The 24,910-nt window shown below is 41.2% G+C and overlaps 1 protein-coding gene across 1 annotated transcript; it reads right to left on the bottom strand.

Moving 5' to 3' along the window:
* Positions 1 to 23,837: 23,837 nt before the first annotated feature.
* LOC136499973 (uncharacterized) lies at positions 23,838 to 24,563 on the bottom strand. Its single transcript, XM_066495443.1, has one exon. It carries the CDS (start codon positions 24,561 to 24,563, stop codon positions 23,838 to 23,840), a length of 726 nt encoding a protein of 241 aa, XP_066351540.1.
* Between the last annotated feature and the right edge of the window lie 347 nt (positions 24,564 to 24,910).

Here is a 24,910-nt window from a genome sequence, read left to right as displayed (position 1 = left end):
GTTCTCATTCTCTTACGTCCTTCTACCTTCAAGAACCCTATAGCAGTTTCCTCTTCTCCTCTCAAGATCTAAACCAGCACCCATGGCTGGCGAAGATAACCGTGGCAAGCGTACAGCAGAGGAGATCCTAGAGGAGGAGATGCCAACGAACTAGCGCCTCTACCGCATGAGGTAATACCAAATGCCCTATGCTCATGGCAATGAATCATCCTTTAACTTGTACATAGATTTGTCTTGAATAATAGGCTCCTTCCTCCTCCTCCTAGGGCCAGCAAGCCCTCCAATGTTGTGTCTGCTACCGCCCCCACGCTGGACTCGTCGTCGGACTCCTCCGACTCGTATACCGGTGATGACGCTCAGCGCTTCCTCTAGGAGTGGAGGGCTACCAAAGACTGTTATTCCAAGGCAACTTAGGAAAACGGTCAGCTTGAGATCCATCTCGAGGCCTCCTAGGTCGCCCTCCTTGCCACAGAGGAGGAAACCAATGCCACTCTGGTGAAGTTGGTCGAATCCAATGACATGGTGGCGGGTAAGCTTAGTTCCAAGAAAAACCTTCACTCTTATCTTCACTGCCCCTTTCTTGACAATCTTCTTGCCTCTTTGATTGCCAGCCCTGATGGTACAGTTGGAAAACCTCCAACTAGCGACGAATGCAGCTTCATCGGCCATCAACACCTGGGGCCCTCTGCTCATCAACCGTCTGCATGATATCCTGGCGCGCGCCTAGGAGACTGCCCTCCATGGCGTTCGTCGCGATGCAGCGGTGGCTCTAGGCCGTGATGCAAGTCCAGACCGGGCACGACCTCCACACCATGGAGCTAGGCTTTCCAATGGCCGATGATCCCGACATGCACAAGGAGCTGATCAAGGACTTTGATGATGCCACGGAGGCCATTGTAGATATCACACCAGCCCAAAATGTTGTGAACAAAGTGTTCATTTAACCTGTACTAGGAGCAAACAATGAATGAACAAAGTTTTTGCCTTTTCCTTATGAATTCATCTTTTAAACTACTATAGTATGAATCATGATTGTCCTTGTGTATGTTTTTGCTCCATAGGCAACAAATATCGTATCAGCTTTTACCCCTTTGGTTTATTTTTCCTTTTGAACTAAAGGCAATACCCTCCTGGTACCGGCTATTAAAGCTGATGACTAAACAAATTGACTATCAAGTATTAATCCAAATGCTAGGATAATACTTCTTTAGGAATTTTCCATTGATTGCTCTATCAAACTCCCCTTCCCCTTTTAGTGTTTCCAAAATATAAGCATTACCAGGCGCACAACATTTAATCCGATAAGGACCTTCCCAATTAGGCGACCATTTGCCAAACCCACTGTCTTTAGACCCAATTGGTAATCTTACTTTCTAAACTAACTCTCCTTCACAAAACTATTTGTTTTGGACCTTTTTTATTATAATGCCTTACAACCCTTAATTTATTGGCCTCAATATTTTCAAGAGCGCGCAGCCGATGACAGCTTCAGTCCTCCAAGTCATCCATCATAAGGTTTTTATAGACTTCGGTCGTCAAATCATTTTGCAATGTAACACGCCTTGATCTTGTCTGAATCTCCCAAGAAAGAACTGCATTATGCCCATATACTAACTCATAAGGTGATGATTTGATCGATCCATGGCAAGCCATCCTATATGCCCACAATGCTTCATTAAGTGTCAAGTACCACTTTCTTGCTTGCTCTTCAATTTTCTTCTTAATCAACTTAATCAAAATTTAATTGGACACCTCTGCCTGGCCATTAGCTTGAGCATAATAAGGAGAAGAATTTAATAATTTAATTCCCATACTGGCAGCAAAATCTCTAAATTCCTCTGATGTGAACATTGTCCCTTAATCAGTAGTAATGGTTTGAGGAATCCCAAAACAATAAATAATATGCTCCCTAACAAAATCAACCATATTCTTTGAAGTTACTGTTTTCAAAGGAATCGCCTCAACCCATTAGTAAAATAATTTGTTGCTACCAATACAAACTTGTGCCCTCTACTTGAAGGTGGAAAAATCTAGCCAATCAAATCAATTCTCCAGCCTCGGAATGGCCATGGCTTAATTATTGGGTTCATAGTTGATGTAGGCGATTTTTGAACATTACCAAAACACTGACAATCCTGACACCCCTTGTAATATTCAAAACAATCTTCTAATATTGTTGGCTAGAAATATCCAAACCTGCGAATAACCCATTTCATTTTAGAAGCCGATTGATGAGCTCCACATATTCCTTCATGTACTTCTCCCATCAATACTCTTGCTTCTTCTTGACTTAAATATTTAAGCAAAACTCCATCGACTGTTTTGTAGTACAACTGATCATCCAACCGAACATATTTAGTTGATTTAAATTTCAATTTTCTGGTGACCTTTTGTGATGGATTCTTAAGGTAATCGGCTATTTCAACTCTCTAATCATTAGCCAAAGTTTCACTACTTAAGATTTCTTAGAACACTCGATAGCCTGACGCATTCTGAGCTAACCGATAGGCCTCTTGATTATGTGCTCTCGGAATATGCTGAAGAGAAGTAAGGGGAAACCCCTCAAGTAACTTTCGACATTCATTATGGTAACCCCTCAGAATATCATCTTTACATTCATATAGGCCGATCAACTGATTAATAACCAGCTGTGAATCTCCAAATATTTCAATCGACTCAGCCTTTACTTCCTGAAGAAGTTGAAGTCTCTTAAGAATAGCTTTATATTCTGCTTGATTATTGCTGGTCATTGGTTTGGTTTGAAAGGCAAACTCAAAACTTGCCCCCTGAGGCGAAATAATAACAATATCAATGCCACCTTCTTGCTTGCATGATAATCCATCAAAGAATAATGCTTGGTTTATGATATTGAGTAATAAAATCGGCCATCACTTGCCCTTTGACTGCTTTAGCCGATTCATACCTTAAATCAAATTATGATAATGCAAGAATCCATTTTCCCATTCTCCCATTTAATATCAGCATTGACAACATGTGTTTGATCACATTAGCTTTAGACACAACTGTACACTCAGTCGATAATAAATAATATCGTAACTTAGTGCAAGAGAAATATAAGCATAAACATAACTTTTCAATAAGAGAATATCTTGTTTATGGATCCAAAAGTCTTCTACTTAAATAGAAAACAACCCGTTTCTTTCCTTCAAACTCTTGCATCAAGGTCGATCCAATTGTTTGGTTATTGGCCGACACGTACAACTTAAAAGGCTTATCTTGCTGAGGAGGAACCAACACAGGTGGAGATTTCATATACTCTTTTATCTCCTCAAATGCTTTTTGTTACACGTCACCCCATTTAAATTCTTGATCATTTTTCAACTTTAACAAAGGAGAAAACGGTAGAATCCTTTCTGACATATTTGAAATAAACCTTCTGATGAAATTAATCTTACCAAGCAGAGATTGTAATTCTGTCTTATTAGTTGGAGGTACTGCCTCATCAATTGCTTTCAAACTCTTCTGACCAATCTCAATTCCTCTATCGTGGACCATAAAACCCAAAAATTGTCCAGCTGACACTCCAAAGGCACACTTATTAGGATTCATCTTTAAACCATATTTTCTTGTGCACTCCAAAGTCTCCCGCAGATCAGCTAGATGTTCTTTGTACCCTTTGGATTTCACCACCACATCACCAATATAAATTTCAACAATCTTGTCGATCAACTTATGAAAAATATAATTCATTGCCCTCTGATAAGTTGCACTAGCATTCTTCAATCCAAAAGTCATTACAACCCATTCAAATAAGTCAATTGCACCGGGGCACCTAAATGTTGTTTTTGCTATGTCTTCTTCAGCCATAAAAATTTGATTATAACATGCATTATCATCCATAAAACTAATTACCTTGTGCCCAGTCGTTGCATCTACCAACATATCGACTATTGGCATCGAATAACCAGCCATCGGTATAGCCCTGTTCAAATCTCTGAAATCAATACAGACTCTCAACTTCCCATTTTTCTTATACACAGGAGCTACACTTGATATCCACTCTGCATATCGGCAAGGTCGGATAAATTTTGCTTCTAATAGTCTTTCAGTCTCCTTAATGTCATCAAGAACATTTGGATTAAATCTCCTTGGAGCTTGTTTAAATGGCTGATATCTAGGTTTGATTGGCAATTGATGTTCAACAATTGACTGATCTAAACTAGGCATTTCATAATATTAACAAGCAAAACAATGTTTAAATTCTTTTAACAAATCTATCAATTCTTGTTTATACTCAGTACCCAACTTAGCACTTATATACGTTGGCCTAGGCCTATCTCTAGGACCAATTTCTATTTCTTCTAACTCATCGACCGACGTAAAGCCGTGTCCTAGTTTACCTTCTATACCATCTATTGGATTATCCATTAAAATAAACTTTTAGAGTCGACTGCTCGGATCGGCTGTTGGCCTTTATCATTGATTCTAATGAAGCCTCCTTCCCATCGCTTACTAGAAAAACACTCAAAATCTTCTAGTTCCTAATACATTGGATCAACTATTGCTATACTCATAGAATCATTAGTATGAACTAGCTCAACATTATCTCCATGCCACTGAATCAAGCATTGATGCATAGTCGATGGTACACAACAATTGGCATGAATCCAATCACGACCTAGGAGTAAACTGTATGAACCCTTTCCATCAATGACAAAGAATGTAGTGAACAAAGTCTTGCTTCTAATTGTCAATTCAATATTTATTGCCCCCTGGTCTTGGATGCACTACCCCCAAAATCCTTAAGCATCATGTCAGTCTCAATCAGATCTTTTAGTCCTTTACCAAGCTTGCGAAAAGTAGTATAAGGCACCAAATTAACAGAAGCACCTCCATCAACTAACATTTTATTCATTGGCTTTTCATCGACAAAACCTTTCACATATAAAGCCTTCAAATATCGATGCTTAATTGGTTTACCAAATATAGCTTGTTGTATCAATGTCAACTGGGTTGCCCTCTCTTCATACTCTGATTCATCAAAATCCAAATAAACTTCTTGATCAGCTGGAGCTTTAAATTCAGATGGCAAAAGAAAAACCATTTGAATATTAGCCGATAGTTGACCCTTATCGGCTGTTTGTTTAGCACGTCATACTTGCAGTTTACAAGATTTATGAGCCTGTTCTAATTTTGTGCTCCTTAGGCATTGTATTTTTCTCTTCTGACTTCTTGTTAAACCTCCTGGACACCACTATCCTTCCTGCCAAACATACTCTTCATCATCTTCTTCTTCATAATCGGCCCAGTTCTGATCAATAACTCGCTTTCCAAATCAATCATGAATACTTCTATTTTTAAGTGCTGATCCACATCATTACACTGATATTCAATTTGATCATGGATAGATCGGTGGTTGACTTGATATTGCCTAAACTCCCAATATTGTTCGCTACATTCTAGGCAATTATTTCTAGTAGGCAATCTCAAACCTTTGTTCCAACAATGTCTAAAGAAAGGGCAATTCCAATGTGACTCAGCTTTATCTCTTTCATATCTATCTTCTTCTTGTTGACATTGATATTCCTTCTCTTCTAACCAGCACTAATAATCTTTCTCCTTCTATCGTTGTCATTTATTCAATAGAATTTGAGATCTAACACGTGGTCTCATCGCACCATCTCTCGACATTTCTCTCTGCTCATATCGGCTCTTTTGTTGGTCACGATGCCTTTTAATTTCTCTATATTCATCCGTCAATATTTGTATCTCTGGATCAACTGTTCTAGTTTCTCTTGCCCTGGTTGATGTTAAAACTTTAGCTTTTCCTTTGAACAACTTAGCATCAACCATATTTTGATCCTTTGGGAAAGGATTATCATCAACTTTTATTTTCTAAGCTGTATCAAATTTAAGCTTCCCTTGTTGAATATCCCTTTGAATATACTGCCGAAAAATCCTGCAATCATTAGTAGTATGAGAAGTAGTGTTATGGTACTTGCAGAACTTCTTATTCTTCAACTGATCGGGAGGTAATATAACATGATTGGCAGGCAGTTTAATTTGTTCCTTCTCAAGCAAGAAATCAAAAAGTTTGTCTGCTTTTGTAACATCAAAATCAAAACTTTCTTCAACTCCTTTTCCCCAAGGATTTGGAACCATTACTATTTTTTTACCCCAATTCCATTCAGCTGCGGCAATTTCCTCTTCATCATCATCATCGACTAAATATGGATTATAAGCTTCAGCAATTACAGCACTCTTCTAGAATCGGGTATCTCTGTGTATATTCTGAAATTAGCTATTAAGTGCTGCCATCCGTTGAGCCAACTGACCTAAATTATTAAATTCTTGCCCAAGCAACTTTTCTCTCCACATTGGCAACATTCCTTGAATGGCCAACGCAGCTAGCTAATCATTAGTCAAATTCAACAAAAAGCATAAGTTTCATGTTTCTCGGAACCTCTGAAGGAACTCAACACCCAATTCATTAGCCCTTTGCTTTATAGTTGTCAAATCTATGATCTTTCTTTCCCCTGTCCCAGTATAGAAATATGTATAAAATTTCTTTTCAAGATCACTCAAATTGGTAATAGAATTAACCGCTAGTGATGAAAACCAAGTGAAAGCTGGTCTTAATAGGGACAAAGAAAAGAAACTAACTTGATGTGCTTCCTCAATAGAGGCTTCACCCAACTAAGTAAGATATCGACTGACATGTTCTATTGTACTTGTGCTATCTTAACCAGTGAACTTAGCAAATTCTGGAAGCCTGTAATTCATAGGAAGGGCCACTAAATCATACCACTCTGGATATGGACGTTTGTACAAAAAGGTCTGCCTTTTTGGTTTTAAACCAAACTATTGTTTTATCATTTTAGATACTCTAAGCAATAATACATTGGCATTTGAGTTTGAATTTCTTGGCAATTGCTGACCCTTCTGTAGATTGAAATTCTGAGTGTCTTGATATCCTGGATTTGGAATCATATTGAGAGTATTATAATCTGAAGCATAATGATATCCTTGTGGAATATCTATCTCTCGAGCCCCTTATTGATTTATTGCTTGAAATCTCTGATTGAAAACATTAGGATCTGTATCTCTATGAATCATTTGAACTGATGGTGCTGTTTTTTGAGCCAACGGTGATATTTGGCCTGATATACCAAAATTAAACATCTGATTCTGAACTTGCCATGTCGGCTATTGCACATGTAGCACTGATGATCTAGGATTATATTGCATTTAATTAATTGTAGCACCCTGAATTTGCTCAGATGAATTTTGAATTGCTTGGGCATCATCACTCTTAGCTAGTGCTTCTTCTTGATGGCTAGTACCGGCTTGATTAGTCCCCTAAGTAGATGGATGTGGAATATTATAATAAGCCGGTCCAACCTGATCAAGTGGAAATCCATGAAACACCTCCTTCATGGTATTGTGGAATGTATTCAAGAAAGTTGTATTATGATTCAGCATTGCATCATAAATAGATTTGTTGAAAGCTTCTATAAAGAAACACCTATCAATAGCTTTGTCTGTATATGACTGTCAATGCATTAAAACTCTTGGTAGTGGGTATTTCTGAATAACTTTATTATCACGTGTTTTGGTGTATGATAACAAACACTTATTCTAAAACTTCTCTACAGCCTTACCAATGACATCTTTATCCTCATCAGGTAAGTCTTCATAAGGTACCATAAAAATGTCCATGTTGTTGTGAACCGCCATGACGATTGTGGTCCCACCGGGCGTGCCAAAAAGTGTGTTGACACAAAAATGTGGTGATGTGATCAACACACAGCAAGTCAGAAGATCTGAGTGGAACGAGACCAGAGACCTGCTTGGCTTCAACACAGAACCAGCTGATTCTAAAAACCCAACGATGTGCCAGTCAGTTTGACCTGCAATTGACAGGGAGAGAAAATCTTATCAATAATTTAAGGTGGAATATGTTGGTATTGCACCAAACAGTTCCAAATGTACAGCTAGACAGCCGATTGATAAGGCCATCGACTACAGAGTCGACATCCAGCAATAAAGCAATATAAGAAAACATCATCGGCTAAACAGAACATGATCAATATAAAACATTGAGCCGATAAGTTTAATGAAAAGAGTATAACACACGAACAATCGACTGTTTACCATAAATGAATCCATAAATAATCTGAATCTAATCTATTATCATCAACAGTGAGGTTCGACCGGATTGATGCAGCTATGATAATGATAACAAATTAAAGTCAAAGAATCTATAAAACCATCTATATGTCAACAGATTCATGAAAACATGCTATATGCGTGAGAGTATAGGCAAATCGGCTAAAATAGCCGATGTAGTCATAGCAAGCAAACATAGTACATATCTTAATCATGAACAAGACCACTAATCGATAATTTCTAATCTAAAGTCTTACCAGTGAGGTTCGACCAGATCGATGTAGCTATGGTAGTGTCATTAGAGTAGATCTCATTAACTAGTGAGTTTATTCAAGACTAAAACATGTCTTTGGATGCATACTATGTTTGATTGGAATAGAGATAAAACAACCAATCTAGCGAAAGAGATTTAAAGCATGACCAGATCAAAGGACAATCAATTAAGATGATATGATGTCGATCTATCTCTATCACAATCAGGTGATTTGTTATAATTAATAAAACATTAACTATAACAAGATTGATAACTGGTGAATCAACCAAAAACATCAAGAAAAGTCTTACTAATCTTAGCATATTCGATAACTAGTGATATTGTATTAAACAATAAGTTATTTAACACAAAGATCGATAACTTTGATCTATATTATGATTCGTAAGAGATCAATCAACTGATGCAGCCTTACAAACTATGATATAGATCAATAACTAACTTATATTATGGCTCATAAAAGATTAATCAGCTGATGCAGCTTTATAAGCACAATACAAGTCGTGGCGGTATTCACAAACAAGCTAGAGGTCGATCAGTCGATGCAGCCCTGTTTGCTGGGAAACTCACCGAGATCTACAGTACTCCTACAACTAATGCGATGGCGAAAGCCAGAAAAGTTGTATTGATTGAGTGTTTGTCTTTTTTTACAATAACTAGGGTCTAATATTTATACCTGGAATCTAAACATAAATCCTACTCAAATACGACTCATTACAATTCTTAGAATAAAAGAAAACTTCCTAACTTAATAATAACTTAGACCCCAATTTTCCCTATTTGTAGAATCCGACATATCTTCTTGGCGCCACTCAAGTATAGCCCATTGACGCCGTCTGCCAACGTCATCTATAAAATAGTTGATTCTTACATCACATCTCTATCAGCTAATACCGATTCACATCTAATCGATTCATTGATGACACAATCCTGAAAGCTTCAAGTTTCCGCGTTCTTCTTCCCAAATTTTGGTGTAAACACTGATAAGGCCGATGTAGAGCCCATTCTTGGTTGAAAAAGCTCCCGAACTACTTCTGAGAAGACCCATCTAGGAGGAGCACGTGGAGGATCTCCTAGACTAGCACGGCCGTCTAAGATGCCAACAAATCTTGCCGGGAGACCACCGAACAGCAGGAGGGGTTGGAGAAATAGTAAAAGGGGTCAAAGGAGTTGATAGTTGTGTTTTTGATGATTGGATAGATGGGAACTCAATCAGCCATGTACCCCTTATTTTATAAGGGGTAAGGGTGGTCTTATCCCATAAGAAAACCAATATGGTACTAATATCATGTTGCTTTATGGAGTTTTTCTTAGATTGGGCCATAACTATCATGGGCCTATTTAAATTGGCTTGGGCCCAATTTGATTGTCAATAGTATCACATGGAAACATTGCACTTTTGCCTTTTCGTTGGAGACGTTGCACTATTTTTTTTTGGAAATGTTGCACTTTTACCTTTTCAAGTATTTTTCACTGCTATCACATGGTTGCAACTCCACCACTAAACGTGTGAACCCTAACCGATTTTACAAAAGACAAGACCTCTAAATTGAAAGAAATGTAAAAATATATTATAATTAAGGAGAAGCGTATTGTTAAAAATGGAAAATATAGTTTGAATAATTGAACACTTTAGGCCTTGTTTGAATGTTGTCACATCCATCTCAATCCACATGTCTTGGGATGGATTGAGGTGGAATTTAGTTTAAGTTCTATTTTAATCCACCCCAATACATGTGGATTGATGCGAATCTAACTACATCCAAACAAAGCCTTAAATGCACAAATTAAAAGGACCAGCAATAGGGACAAAACGAGTTTCGAATCTATTTCTCGAAACATAATATGACAAGTACATCCATGATGGTAGTATAAACACCAAATAAGTTACTACAAATTAAGTGCATATAAGTAGTAAGTCCATACAAATCAAACACCAAATAAGTGACTACATAATAAGTGCATACATATTATCGTTTCGCTCGCAAAAGACATGAAGGGAATTGATCATAAAATTTGACTCTCATATTACATAGACTAATCTCCCCGAAGTGTACGTATACATATGGTGGATGAGAAAGCATATGCATAACTGGGAAATATTAATGTACAAGGGAGTTTAATCTATATAATTGAAAGGTCCTTGTTTGATTTTGGTAATTGAGAGACAACCTAGATGGACTAATATGTGTTAATGTGAGTGTTGACATTTCTTAGCATCACTCTTTACTAAGTTGTCATCTCTAACATGATGCCAGAAATGCATGGTTGGTAATTATTAATGACACTTGTAAACTTAGAGAAAATTATATATGTTAAAGTAAAGTATCCGCAAGCGCACAGATAATATACCATTGTAGCATTTCACCCGGGAGTATACCGAGTATCATTATTTATATTTTATCCATAGGGAGGAGCTATGGGATTGTTGGCATAGAGATATTGACAAATATATATACTTATGATAAAACCACTCTCATGCTATGGCAAGGGTAAGTCAAATGATAAATAAATGATAAGTGTGAAGCATTGATAATAATTCCAGAGATAGAAATAGAGATTCATAAAATGTAGTATGGCTAGGCAGGAGATTCGGTAAGATCAAAAGATTCCTAAGTCATTCCTTATTTACTAAGTCTTTTATACAACCAAGTATATACACTCTCATCTATAGCATAATTAACTCTGGATCTAGCATAAGGAACATTACTAAGGAAGATCAAGAACAGAGCTTGTCTCCCTTCGCAACCGTGTTCTACTTGCTCTACAAACGGGGAGTGGACTACAAAGGACTCAACGGGAGTGTCATATCCGTGATCTACCACATGACCCAAAGTGTAGAATGCATCCGTAGGTAAACAATATCTAAGCACCATGTTTACATAATGTCGACCACTTAACCCATGCGCATCTTGGGCTAAGCACTTTGCGAACATATACATAAACTCATCATCAATCACAACTATATCAAGCATATAACTAGAGCAAACTTGGAACATAATAAATAGCAACATAATATTGAAGTAGTACAAAGTCATAAATAAAGAGATATAATAGCTATACCAGTCTCCAGACGGTAGATCCGGAATCCTGAGCAATAGCCCACACTCTACTTGAACCTTGCTAGCAAGCCTATACTAGAACTTTGAAGAATTAGAGCTCTATTCTCTTCTCTCTGGAAACCCTAATTTCTGGTCTGGTCTTGACTTATGGCAGCGTGCTCTGGAGGGAAGGGCAAGGGCTGGTTATATAGGCCGAAGCGTCAATCCTGAGCCCTCGGATCAAACCGACTTGAATAAATGGCATAGATGCAATCTAGGAGGTGGTGGAGAACTGGCATAGCAACGGGGACAGACACATGGGCCCTAGGGGTCCGGGTGGCCTACAGGTGGGGCTAGCTGGCCCCACCTGGTAGCCACTCGAGCTCCGCCTTAGCGTGGAGTCCTCTCGAGTCTTCTAGAACCTTCTTGTGTCTGTTTCGCTGTGGATAAGCACAATTAATTCTGACATGTAGGTCCACCTTGATGGGTTTCTGAATAAACCCTGCAGAAAATATAGATTCACCAAAATTCATGAAATTTGTTAGTTTAAACCCCTAGACCCTTGTTGGTGATCATATTTATGCATTGATTCAAGTTATGTTGACGGTTTATGATGGATGATAACTACCGTCAACAGTGAGATACACTGGTGATTAGTCTATAGGAAACTAGTATGAGCAACTTGAGCCATGGAGATGAAATTGGCTTGGATATGCTGCAATGTTCACCTATGTGTCAATGAAGGAGCTTATTGCATATGATACATGACATGGAGTCATGTGGCTAGGTGGAGAAGATTAAAATAAGGCTTAGCGTTGATGGACCGGTAGCAAGTGTGAAGGACAAGTCGGAGGCTTTGAAGCGACGCACCGCACGTGACGGCGGAGAAGCTTGAGCAATGACTTGGTGCCGATGGACAAGGGCAACGGTGAAGAGAAAGCAAGGTTATGATCGATGAACCAATAATGTCACATGATGATATGAAGTGGATCATTTCATTTGTTGATGGAGGTTGGTGCTTGTTAGCATCAACATTGGAGCAGTTGGAATGGAATGCACAAGGCAAATGTATGACTTGTAGGGCATTTTATTTCACCGGTCAAAGGTTGTGTAGTGAAGTGCATGACTGGGTTTAGAATAGATGGTCGTATTATCAAGAGGGCCAAAATTGTTCGCATATCGGTCCTCTAGTATCACTTGAGCAATCTAGCTTTGCATGCGATGATAGGATCAAGTGGTGTGGAGAGAGCAAGTGAAAAATCCTTAAAAAATGTTTGTGAAAAGCTAACACACATGCACAACGTGGTGTACACTTGGTGGTGTTGGCACATTTATTTGCTAAAGGAGAAGAATAAAGTTGTAAGGAGAAGCTTTTAGAGGGCATCAGAACCTTAGCCTGGGGGCGTCGGACCACTTGGTGCTTGGGTCCAACGGCCATCGAGGCTGGCAAGCGCGCGGCAGAGGCTGCTCTCTCTATAAGAGTCAGACCCTAGTGTATAGGAACGTCGGACCACTAGTGGGTTGGGTCCGACGGTGGATCAGCACGTTCAGCAAAGAAGTGCTCAAGCGTCGGACACTGGCTCGGGGCGTCCTCGTGTTGGCACGCGAAACTGATCTGCGCAACAACACGATAACTATTGTACTTTCGTGACAACGAGTGACTAGTTTTCAAGACAAACTAGCAAAGCAGTTTCTCGCTTTCGTGGAGGAGAGCCGACCGTTTTTCAGCGCAAAACGGCAAAGATTACCAATCCCTAATGGAGATTAGGGTTCGGCATGTACTACTGTCCTACGGTAGAAGAAAGAACAAATAACGATGAAAATAGTAGATGTATTATGTCGATTGGCTAAAGAGGCTTTTGCAATTGGCCATGGCCTTTAAATAGGCGGCTGGACTTTGCCGTGGAGTTTGAGGACTCTATAACAGGTACGTATACTACTAGTGCATATATACATATACATTAAATAAAATATCTTTCCTAAATCTTCTTGCTTCGTTTGACTCTGCACGGTTGAACCTGGGACATATGACATGTTATTATCCAATCCGAATAGAACTCCTCTGGCCAGACAATTAATCTGTGCAAAATATTTTCTTGATCTCCTTCCCGTTTCTTCGTTGCTTTCTTTTTCTTCACGCATGCACTCCAGAATGCATCAATCTGGCTTCCGACCTCCATATGCAAGTATTCTTGACCTGTAGCATGTGAACCAATTTTGATTTATTAATTATCAATAACCTATATAATTTGGCCGATCATATTATCCAACCAAATTACACCATCAACACATGCCCCTGTTTTCGGTACAATTGCATTTACCGAAAACAATTTGACAAGTATTAAATTTGTCCACGGACAGCCTGTTCGGTTGGCTGGTTCGTATCGTTGCTAATTCGTGAAGAAGTACTGCTGGCTGGTTTGTGTGAGAGAAAAATACTATTCCGGTTGGAAATTTACGATCGTTTACGACAAGCCACAGCCAAACGAACAGGCTTCGTACGTAATAATTTGATCAATATAGCATTAACACACCTTTTGCCACATTGATGACCGAATGTTAAGTTATGTCTTGCAGTAAAGTAACCTCATCCAACCAGTACAAACACTTCCATGCCCCTGTCAATTATGAACCGGCTAAAGGACGCCATTCACATGCAGTTCTCCATACAAAATTAGCAACCACATTATAAACATCAAAACCTTAGCCATGATGACTAACACATCGGCAGTATTTGCTTATTCTATCATATATTGGCCAAAATTTGTTATAAAAGCAGTGCAAACTCATGACCCACATTTCATTCAAGGGCAATGATGAGCTAGTCTCTGGCCATATATATGTATATGTGAGGTAATATCACAGCAAATATATGCAATCATCCTGCCAATAACACTAAGATTTTATATTATTATCATTCGGCAAAAATAACGTATCATGTAGCAAGCAGCCGAATAACCATCTTGTATATCACAGAGATATTGCGTTTACCAAAAACACAAGACACATAAACCCTTCACAAATTCAGTCATGGTTTAATAGATTACTTTGGCAAAATCCAAAGGCCGAATTTTAAGCTGTATGCAAAAACAAACTCACCTGAGCCGGCTCAAATAATTCTTTATCATTACTTCTTTGAACCAGCAAGCATGCTACCCACCTGCAATCCTTCATACAAGATTTATCCGATGCATCAAAATCTGAAAGCCATGACGACTAACGCAACGGCTATGCTATTTTTCTTTTCTCAGAACATGCTTATATGGCACAATAGCCAAATCTTGTATTTAATTCTTTTTTACCTAGGTCGATATTCAATTATATATCGGCCAAAATTTGCTCGAGAGACAATGATGAACCATGACCCCATATTTTCACTCTAGAGGCAACGATGAACTATCATCGGCCGTATATATATGTAAGCAAGTACCTGAGAGTTCTGTCAATGGCTCGAAAGACTTCATGTACTTCACCCATAGCTATTCTAGACTGATCAGAACCCAAGCACTTCAAAATAATCCATCTATGGTTCGGCGGTATAATTCATCATTTAACAAAGTATATTTTAAAGCTTGTCACCAAATTTTCATATCTCTTGTTTGACTTGGATTCTTTAAATAATTAACTACGGGGCTTCTCCAATCACCAGGCTCTAACTCACTAACAGATTCGATTATTTGTGAACCCTGTACCAAATCTTCTTTACCATGTAATGGTTACTGCTGTACTAAACTAGCACCTGATATACCCTGCACCCCAAAACTACTAATCTTTTCAGCTCTAGAACTCTCAATTTGACCCAAAACCGAACTAGCAACATGATTGGTCTCACTTTCGACTACAGCTAGCATTGGTTTTTCTATTATTAAAATCTTTCCACTAGTAACCTGGAAACCAGATGCTTGTTGGGCCAAATGATTAGCTCTAAATTTTTCTTCTCTAGATATATGGCTGATAGTAAAAGTGTCCAGAGACTTAATTATATCTAAACATCGGTCCAAGTAACTATTCAGCAATCCATCATCGAAACATTGAAATTCTGTTGAACGATTAAAGGAGAATCTCCAAAAGCATCCCTCACACGGTCACACCCATATATATCAACTAAACTTTGCAAGCCAAACAACAATGCCTCATACTCAGTTTGATTATCAGTGCAAGGATATTCTAAGTGAACCGATGTTTCATAAACTACATTCTTTGGCGAAATCAAAATATTATCGACGCCTTGTCCATCTCTACAAACCGATTCATCAACAAAATAAAGTTTCCATGGGCATACACTAACAAGGCAAATATGCTCTTCATCTTTTATTCTCTGATTAACAATAAAATCGGCCACAACTTGACCTCTCACAGCAAGCAACGATTCATAAGTTAAATCATATTCTACTAGTGCATAAGCCCACTTTCTAATTCTACCACTAATTAAGAATCGGTTGTTGCAACATATATTTACTCATCACTTAGTCATAGATCAGGCCAATTAATATCAAGTAATGAAATAATCTGGTCAAAATAATGTTTGATAGCTGTATTAGCTAATGGACCGATTAATTATCAACTTGTCAGTGTAATTCGGCCAAAACTAATAAAGCATCGGACGATGATAAATAAAGCATCGGCCTTATTTTAGGAGTTCATATAGCTTCGCTCACAACAAAACATATTCATACCTTTGTGTGCGGAATACCATGCTAGTTCAACAATGAATCTCCATCGACCAAGCTTCTATTTTCATCATCGCTAGCCAACACCTATACTTGTTTTGGCCTCCACACCTTCTTAATGGACATCACAGTCATATTCTTGTCAAAATCCCAAATCGCCCAATTTTTGCACTTCCTTAATTTCTATGGCTCGAAGTCGTTGTACCCGTCGCTTTTGTGTATGTGTGAGACCTGCCGGGCACCACTGAGGTTTCGGTTTGGTTCCTGATGCAACTGACCTAATTCTGCTGCCCCCCAAGAACCTTGGTCGGTAGATGAATGCTGTTGTTTTTGGCCTAAACAGATTGTAGTTGGCCGAAAACTCTCTCCATTGATCAGACATGCCACCAGGCACAACCAGGGATGAAAACGGATCGGATACGGACGGATATCACCGATATTATATTTGTTTTCATATTTCTGTCCGGATTCGGATTCGGATTCGGATTCGAATACGGATAGTGTCAACTATGTCGGATAGGATACGATTGGATATCGACATCATAAATATGCGATTTGAGTATTCGGATACGGATACGGTATCGGATGTTGGATATCCGGACTCGGATACGGACAGATCTCAACCCCTCTAAACGGATTTGGTTTCGAATACGGTCGGAAAATATCCGTACCGTTTTCATCCCTTGGCACAACTTCCTTGCTGCTGCTTCCTATATTCTTATGCTGCATAGGCCTGCCAGTGTTCCATTTAAAGCCTGCAGAAAACACGTCCTTGGGGTTCCCTGTGCAACTACTTCTCATGACTGAATTGACAGGAATACTGGACGATTCAGGCTTCTGACTAGTCATTCCCAGAGTCCCCTGAACCTGTTCCACGTTTCAGAACTGAACCATACCGAAATCTAACAGCTTTATTTATGTTCAAATTAACACCTGCCGGCTGCAGCCAGTTCAGGTTTATCAATCAAGATGTCGTCGGTTTTCATACCATGAATAGCACCTAGCGCATCTGAACCTGTCACAGATTGATTGCAATCTCTGGACTTGAGTGGCACCCACTTAAACTGCTGTCCACCAATTTGGATCAGCCCGTCAACGTTGTGCCTGGGCAGTCCAACAACACCATATGCTTCATGACCAGCATCATACCTAGACGAGACCCTCCTGGCACCCAAAGCATGACTGCTCAATTTTGAACTTCCAGAAATACTATATCTTTCTGAATTAAAAGCTTCACTAACTAGAATCTCTTCTCCACCATGAACAAATATAGTATCTCTTGGCCTGTGATCTTGATATGGAAACAGTCCAGTGCCCTGCTGTTGTAACCATCTCCTTTTGTTGTGCACTTGCTGCCCAAACAGCTGCCCTGCAGGTTGCCAACCATGATGAAGGAGATGTGCATTTTCTGTGAAGTCCGGATCATGGCAGTTAAACCCACGTGATGGATATGACATTGGCATATTAGGTGGACATTCCCGATACATATACTCCATTGGAAAATATAGCTGTCGTGTATACACATTCTCTCGCCAATGCTTGCAATCATCAAAACCTCGTCTAGAAAAAGACTTAGTATGCTGGAAATAATCAGGCCGATTAGAACCTTTGACGGTCTTTTCTTTTTCATATTTAGCCAGAAGATGTTGGAAAGTCACCTTCGGCTTTCTCGATTTCATAGTGCGAGGGGCAGATGTTTGGGCTGCACTCTTAACATCTATGTTAATTTTAGGGACCCAAACCATTTTCTTCTTTTGGCTCACAACTTTGCTAGGCTTTTTAATCTTATCATGAAAAAGGTCACTGTTGATTTCACTAGACAACACTACTTTCTTGCCTTTCGTTGAAACTGCCTGTTTTGGCCGAATCAAAACCTTTTTATCCTCAAAATTAATTACATGTTTGGGGTTAGGTTTTTCAATTGCCCAGTGCCCCCCAATCCCTTGAGGTTCTATAGAATCGAACCGACCTTTGACAATAGCTGATTGAACACTGTCCGATGCTTCAGAATTACATTCTTTGACATTGCTAATATCGGTCTTTTTATCTATACTAATTTTCATATCTTTATCACTACTTTTAACACCACCCGAATTACTCTCTAATTCGGCTATCTCAACCTTGCTTGAACTTGCATTATCTAATAACTCAGCACTGTATTTGATCCTATTAAAATCAGTCTCTTTTATTTTATCAGTTATCAATTTAATATTTTGAGTAGCAAAATTATCATAAACCATGTCCCTTAATTTCGAGCAAGCATAAATTGACTTTGGAAAAGATATGGTGTACTTCAATAAAATATTGTCGCTCGAGACATATAACAGAGGACTCCTAAGATCATTACCAAATTATCTGATATAAAGACTTTATTAAATTGAGAAATAGGCAATGTATTTGTGATCTCTACCTCTTTGAATTTGGTGGAGGAAAGTGATTTACTTACCTCGGTGCTAGGTGAAGCGGAGTGGTCTGATGCAGCTACATTTTTTACGATGCCGTTCCTCGTCTTCTAAAGGCCTACTAATTTTCTCTGTAGACTCTCCTGCCTCTCTTCCTCGATTTCGCACCGTGCATCTTCAGATAGATCGTCGAGTATTGTTTTCTTCGGCTCTTTTAATAACCGAATTATCATTCATATCCAAATCAATTTTATTTTATTTTGAACTTGCACGAGGTTTGAAACCATATTCTATAAGAATCTTGTCAATTAGGTCCTTACAAAATTGAGATGGCTCTAGAGAATTAGGTTGTGGCACAGATGCAGCATAGGTATGTGATTGTAACTCCGGCAAAGAGGGTTGAGCATGCGACATATGCTGCGGAGATACATTAGAATACACATTTGGAACCGGTTCACACGGAACCCCGACCGTTTTTCATCGCAAAATGGCAAAGATTACCAATCCCTAATGGAGATTAGGATTCGGCATGTACTACTATCCTACGGTAGAAGAAAGAACAAATAACGATAAAAATAGTAGATGTATTATGTCGATTGGCTAGAGAGGCTTTTGCAATCGGCCATGACCTTTAAATAGGCGGCTGGACTTTGCCGTGGAGTTTGAGGACTCTATAACAGATACGTATACTACTAGTGCATATATACATATACATCAAATAAAATATCTTTCCTAAATCTTCTTGCTTCGTTTGGCTCTGCACGGTTGAACCTGGGTGGGACATATGACACGTTATTATCCAATCCGAATAGAACTCCTCTGGCCAGACAATTAATCTGTGCAAAGTATTTTCTTGATCTCCTTCCCGTTTCTTCATTGCTATCTTTTTCTTCACACGTGCACTCCAGAATGCATCAATCTGGCTTCCGACCTCCATATGCAAGTATTCTTGACCTGTAGCATGTCAACCAATTTTGATTTATTAATTATCAATAACCTATATAATTTGGTCGATTATATTCTCTAGCCAAATTACACCATCAACACCTCGGACGGTAGGCCAGTACTGTTCCTTTGTGGGCTCCGCTTGTCAGCACTCACAGTAGAGAGAGGCGTGCGCGTTGCTTAGGCATCGGACCGGGCGGTCTAGTCCGATGGCCTTGGGCAACCGAGTCTGTCTGTACCTCTCGGTCTCGGGTGCTCTCTGGTTACGTTTTGTTGGGCATCGGACCCTGCGGGAGTTTGAGTTTGGTTGGATGAAACTCATTTCTTCTCTTCTTTTTTTTAATATTATGCTACATCGTCAAAAATGTAAACGTGGCAGCTCATTAAATATGGATAAAACTTGAATGAAACTCTCACTGATACTGGTGTTAGTATAACCGAACATGGTCTTTCCACCGTGCTCTTGAATTGCATCAATCAATTAATTAATGTACACGTTCCCTGCTCTTCGTCAAGCATTCAACTGAACCTGGTCTTTCCACCTTCTCGCTTGCATCGATTGCCCCTGCTCTTCAATTGCATGGATAGCGGACTGCTCACCTTTCTCACGATTAAAGCCTCCTCACTTCCTGGGCTTCCCTTCAGTCGACCTCGACGTTCTGTGTCGACCACGGACGGCGACCATGTCTCAAGTAGTACCCACCGACTAATATGGCTTCTTCATTGAATTCCTCGCGACCTGAACATCCTCATCAAATCATCAACCTATTCAACAACAAAAGTTACTGCTTTCCTCCTACTTCCATGCGTACGTTTAGTTTTTGTACTTCATCATTTTTAGCTGCCTTGATGTTAGCAATGATGTTTACTTCAATTTGTCTATAGTTCTTGGTGAACCAGTTACCCTCAATAGCCAATAAGGCTTCATCAGGGAATTGGAATGAAGAGACAAAGGCACTCCAACAGACACCGGGAAGGAATGGAAGACACTAACGAACTTGCAACAATTGCTGCATGGAAGGCTCTAATAAAAATAATATATTTGCTATTTTGCTTTCATAATTTCACTATTTGTCACTTTTGTCAACTCAAGTCAATGCGATAAATCCCCGCAGCAACGCGTAGGGTATCATGTAGTAATCCAAAATTTGAACAGTTTAGTCAACGTTTAGTTGTCCAAACTGTGCACATCCAAAAAGCATCGTGCACTGTAGCGGTACTGTAGTATTTCGTTTGTATTTGGTAATAACTGTCCAACCGTTGACTAATTAGGCTTAAAACGTTCGTCTCGCAAAGTACAACCAAACTGTGTAATTAGTTTTTTTTTTACCTACATTTAATACTCCATGTATGTGTACAAAGATTTGATGTGATATGATGTGATGAAGAATTTTACACTGCAAATTTTGGAGGTGCAAAATTGGTGCAACTAAACAAGGGCCTGAAAAAATACTTGATTCAGGCAACCGTACTTCCTGTCAGATGTGTGATCCAAATGTGACAAGTGGATAAGGCTATCTCAACAATAACATCTAAAATACAAGATTCATTCGTTCTTTGGGTAGCGCTATAGACAAAGGGTTCAATACCTATTCGGCATGTTCTCCAACAACGAGACCTAAAAGAGAATCATTTCTGCAAATGGATTTTCAGGAGAGAGGATGCCTATATTTAGATTGTGCCTCTTATGCAACCCAAAATAAGTCTCTAGTATACGTACTCTGTTGGAGGCTGATTTTAGATCTCTTGCTATCTATTTTGAGTTTAGATGTCCATATAGGTTCTTTATTGAAGACGGTTTAAGCAATAGAATCCTGCACGGAGACCTGGTAGAGACTCACGCACAGGAAGAAGGCTAATTCAACGTTAGAAACATTGTGATCAGGTAAGAGGGAGGCACTCTAGCTGAACTTGTCACTATTCTCGTATGTAATCGCCCTTTCCAGCCTTGCCGGCCCTTGTAGGTTTTTCCTTTCTTGTATTATGAACTCTATTCTCTTAATGAAAATGAAACGCAGTTCTCTTGTGTTTTCGAGAAAAAAAAAAAAGAGGCACTCAATGTCTATGACTTCTTAGAGCACTTAAAATCCATATGAAAACTGCAATCAAATTTGAAGGATTGAATTAATTAAAAGCCAACAGCCATTGGTCTTCCATTGGCACGAAGATGACGGATCGAACGTAGAACCCGGCCCCTGCGAGTAAGAAACAAGATTCATTTAACATATGATAGGCAAACAATCTACTTTCTCCGTACACGAATGGATGCAATTCTCATATTTTGATGAGTCAAACAGTTTAAATTTTAATTAAAATTATATGAAAAAATACTAACACCTATGTAACAAAATAAATACCATTAGATTAGTTGTAGAATATATTTTCATAATAAATTATTTGAAAACATAAATGCTAATATTATTTACTATAAATTTGGTTAAACTTATTAGTTTGATCGGTACGATTTTTATAATTACATTCTTTGCTAGGCGAAGGGAGTATTGCAAATTACTAGAGACATGAGGGCAGCAAGGATCCCTTTGCACATGCTCCTAGACTCCTAGCTTGTTAAGAGCAAGGCTAATAATACAGCTGGTTTGCTGGCTGTAAGGTTCATTGTAGCCTTCTCTCAGCCTACTCATATAGTAGTTAGCTCTTTACAGTTAATATATGGCCCACTTGTCTCTCTCATAGACTTTCTTGGTTCTTGTGCCCAAGCCAGCTGTAAGCTTACAGCCCGCTTCTCCTCTCTCTCCTTCTCTCTTCTCCACCTCAGCATTTAGTCTGCTTACATCCTGTTATTATACTTGCTCTAACTGCTTGAACAAGATGATGTGCTAGTGGCCGGAGGTCTGACGTGTCTTCATGGCGTTCATCAGGTCACAGAACACCGAGGGCAACTGGGCCTGGGGGTTGTCGACGATGGTCTCCATCCCGAAATCACGTGACGATGACTTTATTGTCTGCTGGGCGACATCACATATGAGCTCCCTCCGTATCAAAAATAAATGCACATCTCATTTCTTAACGAATAAAACTTTCTAAAATTTGATCGAATATATACATTCTTTATTTATCGATTGTAGTAGGCAATCACGATCGACGCAGCCGAGGGGTAGTTGGGCGGTGACGGAGGGCGTCGTGCAAGCGAGTCACGGGTAATCACGGTGGAATACGGTTTGACACGTCTAGTTCTTTGACAAACACTGATGTTTCTTCATGTATAAACTAGCATGAACCCCCGCGCGTTGCCTTTCATATAAATAATCTAGCTATTTTTTTATTATTTAATATTTTTCTATTATTTTTATAACTTTTATTAAATTCATTTGATCTGGATGTCATGACAATCGTGTGCTTATGGTTGATATAGCACTCAGTTTGAGATAGTCAGCCTGCTCGTTGGTTTATTTCAGCCATGGCTTATCAGTTAGTCAATAGTATTTTTCTCTTCCAATAAACCAGCAATTATCGGACTTATCAGCCCCGAAACCCACCAGCGAAGAAGCTCACGTCATATCGAGTGTTTGTGCCCTGGCGCAACAATCGAGTGTCAGAAGACAAGAAACACTCGATCGCTACCAGGTTCGTAATCGAGTGTTTCGTTGGGCTATAACACTCGGGTGCTGGAATCCCCAGGGACACCGGAGCGTGCAGTAGACAGCCCTTTATTTATAGATAGAAAAAAAAAACCTCAGAAACTTGTTTCATAATAATCATAGGCGTGCTTTTAATTAAAATTAGAATAACTTAGCATCGGAGATCGGACGGTCGGGGAGGCACGATCCGACGGCTGATCCCAGCGTCCCAACTCGCACACACGGATCACTCACGAAATCTGCAGCGCAACCGCCTCCGACCCCACGCTACCCCAGCACCGCGCCCACGCTGCAGAGGGAGGGAGAGAGAGAGGGGAGCCTCCGCGCCTACGCCGCCGACGCCATGGCGCTCCCCATCCTCCACGCTTACCACCTCGAGGGCCTGCAGGCGCACCTCGCCAACGTGGATGCTCCAGCCATCCTCGTCGTCCACGGGGTGGCATCGCTCTCCGAGGCGCTCGAGGTCTACTCGCTGGCCGACGCGGCGTCCAGGAAGCGCGGCAGGGAGGTGCAGGCCCTCCCGAACCTGGCGAGGCTCCCCAGCATGGCGATCGAGTTCGAGCGCCTCACCACGTCGATCCTCCCGAGCCTCGTCGCCGACCCCTCCAGAAAGTAGAACCTCGTCATGCTGCGCAATCTGGCGTTGTCGGTGAGGCAGCCACCCGCCCGCCAACCGCCTGGTGAGGACGGCGAGTCATCAGCGGTCAGGCCAACCCTGCGTCCCTCACAGAGCTCCTCCCCGCCGAGGCCGTCGAGCAGGGCAACCTGATGGAGGCCTACTACATCCCCGTCGACCAGGCCCTCCGCCGCGCATCGACATCCACAGCCTCACCGGGCTCATCACGTCCCTGAACACCACCGATGGGCGTGCGGAGGTGGTCGTCCACGCCGCCGCCGCCGTCACGGGCCGCCGGGAGTACGTCGGCGAGGTGGGGAGGGGCCGCCTGACCGCTGATCACCTGCCTGACCTCCCCGAGGATGCGGTTCATCAGCCGGTCCAGATGGAGGCGGAACTCGCCAGCAGAGTCTAAGCGACGCGCCTGGTTGCGCACGGTGGACGCGGCGTTCTTGAGGGCGAAGACGTCGCGCGTGGTCGACGGGTCGGCGACGACGCGGGGCAGGAGGTCGTCGGTGAGGCGGTCCACCTCGACGGCGAGGGCGGCGAGCTGGGCGAGGTCGGGGAGGCTGGTCACGATCCACCCGCGGTCCCTGGCGGAGGCGGCGGCGGCGTGCGCCTCGGTGAGGGAGGCCACGGCGTGGACGACCACCTCTGCACGCCCATCGGTGGTGTTCAGGGACGTGATGAGCCCGGCGAGGCTGTGGATGTCTATGCGCGGCGGAGGGCCCTGGTCGACTGGGATGTAGTAGGCCTCCATCAGGTTGCCCAGCTCGACGGCCTCGGCGGGGAGCAGCTCGGTGAGGGACGCAGGGTTGGCCTGGCCGCTGATGACTCGCCGCGCCATCCTCACCAGGCGGTTGGCGAGCGGGTGGACGCGAAGCCGCATGAAGCCCGCGCAGTCCAGCCTCGGCACATCGTGCCTCACAGACAACGCCAGATTGCGCAGCATGAGGAGGTCCCCTTTCTGGAGGGGTCGGCGACGAGGCTCGGGAGGATCGACGTGGTGAGGCGCTCGAACTCGATCGCCATGCTGGCGAGCCTCGCCAGGTTCGGGAGGGCCTGCACCTTCCAGCCGCGCTCCGTGAATGCCGCGTCGGCCAGCGAGTAGACCTCGAGCGCCTCGGAGAGCGATGCCACCCCGTGGACGACGAGGACGGCAGGAGCATCCACGCTGGGGAGGAAAGCCTGCAGGCCCTCGAGGTGGTACGCGTGGAGGATGGGGAGCGCCATGGC

Source organism: Miscanthus floridulus, chromosome 13 (assembly GCF_019320115.1).
Source record: "Miscanthus floridulus cultivar M001 chromosome 13, ASM1932011v1, whole genome shotgun sequence".
In the NCBI taxonomy this organism is placed as follows: Eukaryota; Viridiplantae; Streptophyta; class Magnoliopsida; order Poales; family Poaceae; genus Miscanthus; species Miscanthus floridulus.
The sequence above is the reverse complement of the archived record's forward strand: the minus strand, read 5'-3'. Positions and strand labels throughout refer to the sequence as shown.

Bases quoted from the DNA above. Each gene is read 5' to 3' on its own strand.
- LOC136499973 (XM_066495443.1), bottom strand. From the start codon at position 24,563: ATGCGGCTTCGCGTCCACCCGCTCGCCAACCGCCTGGTGAGGATGGCG.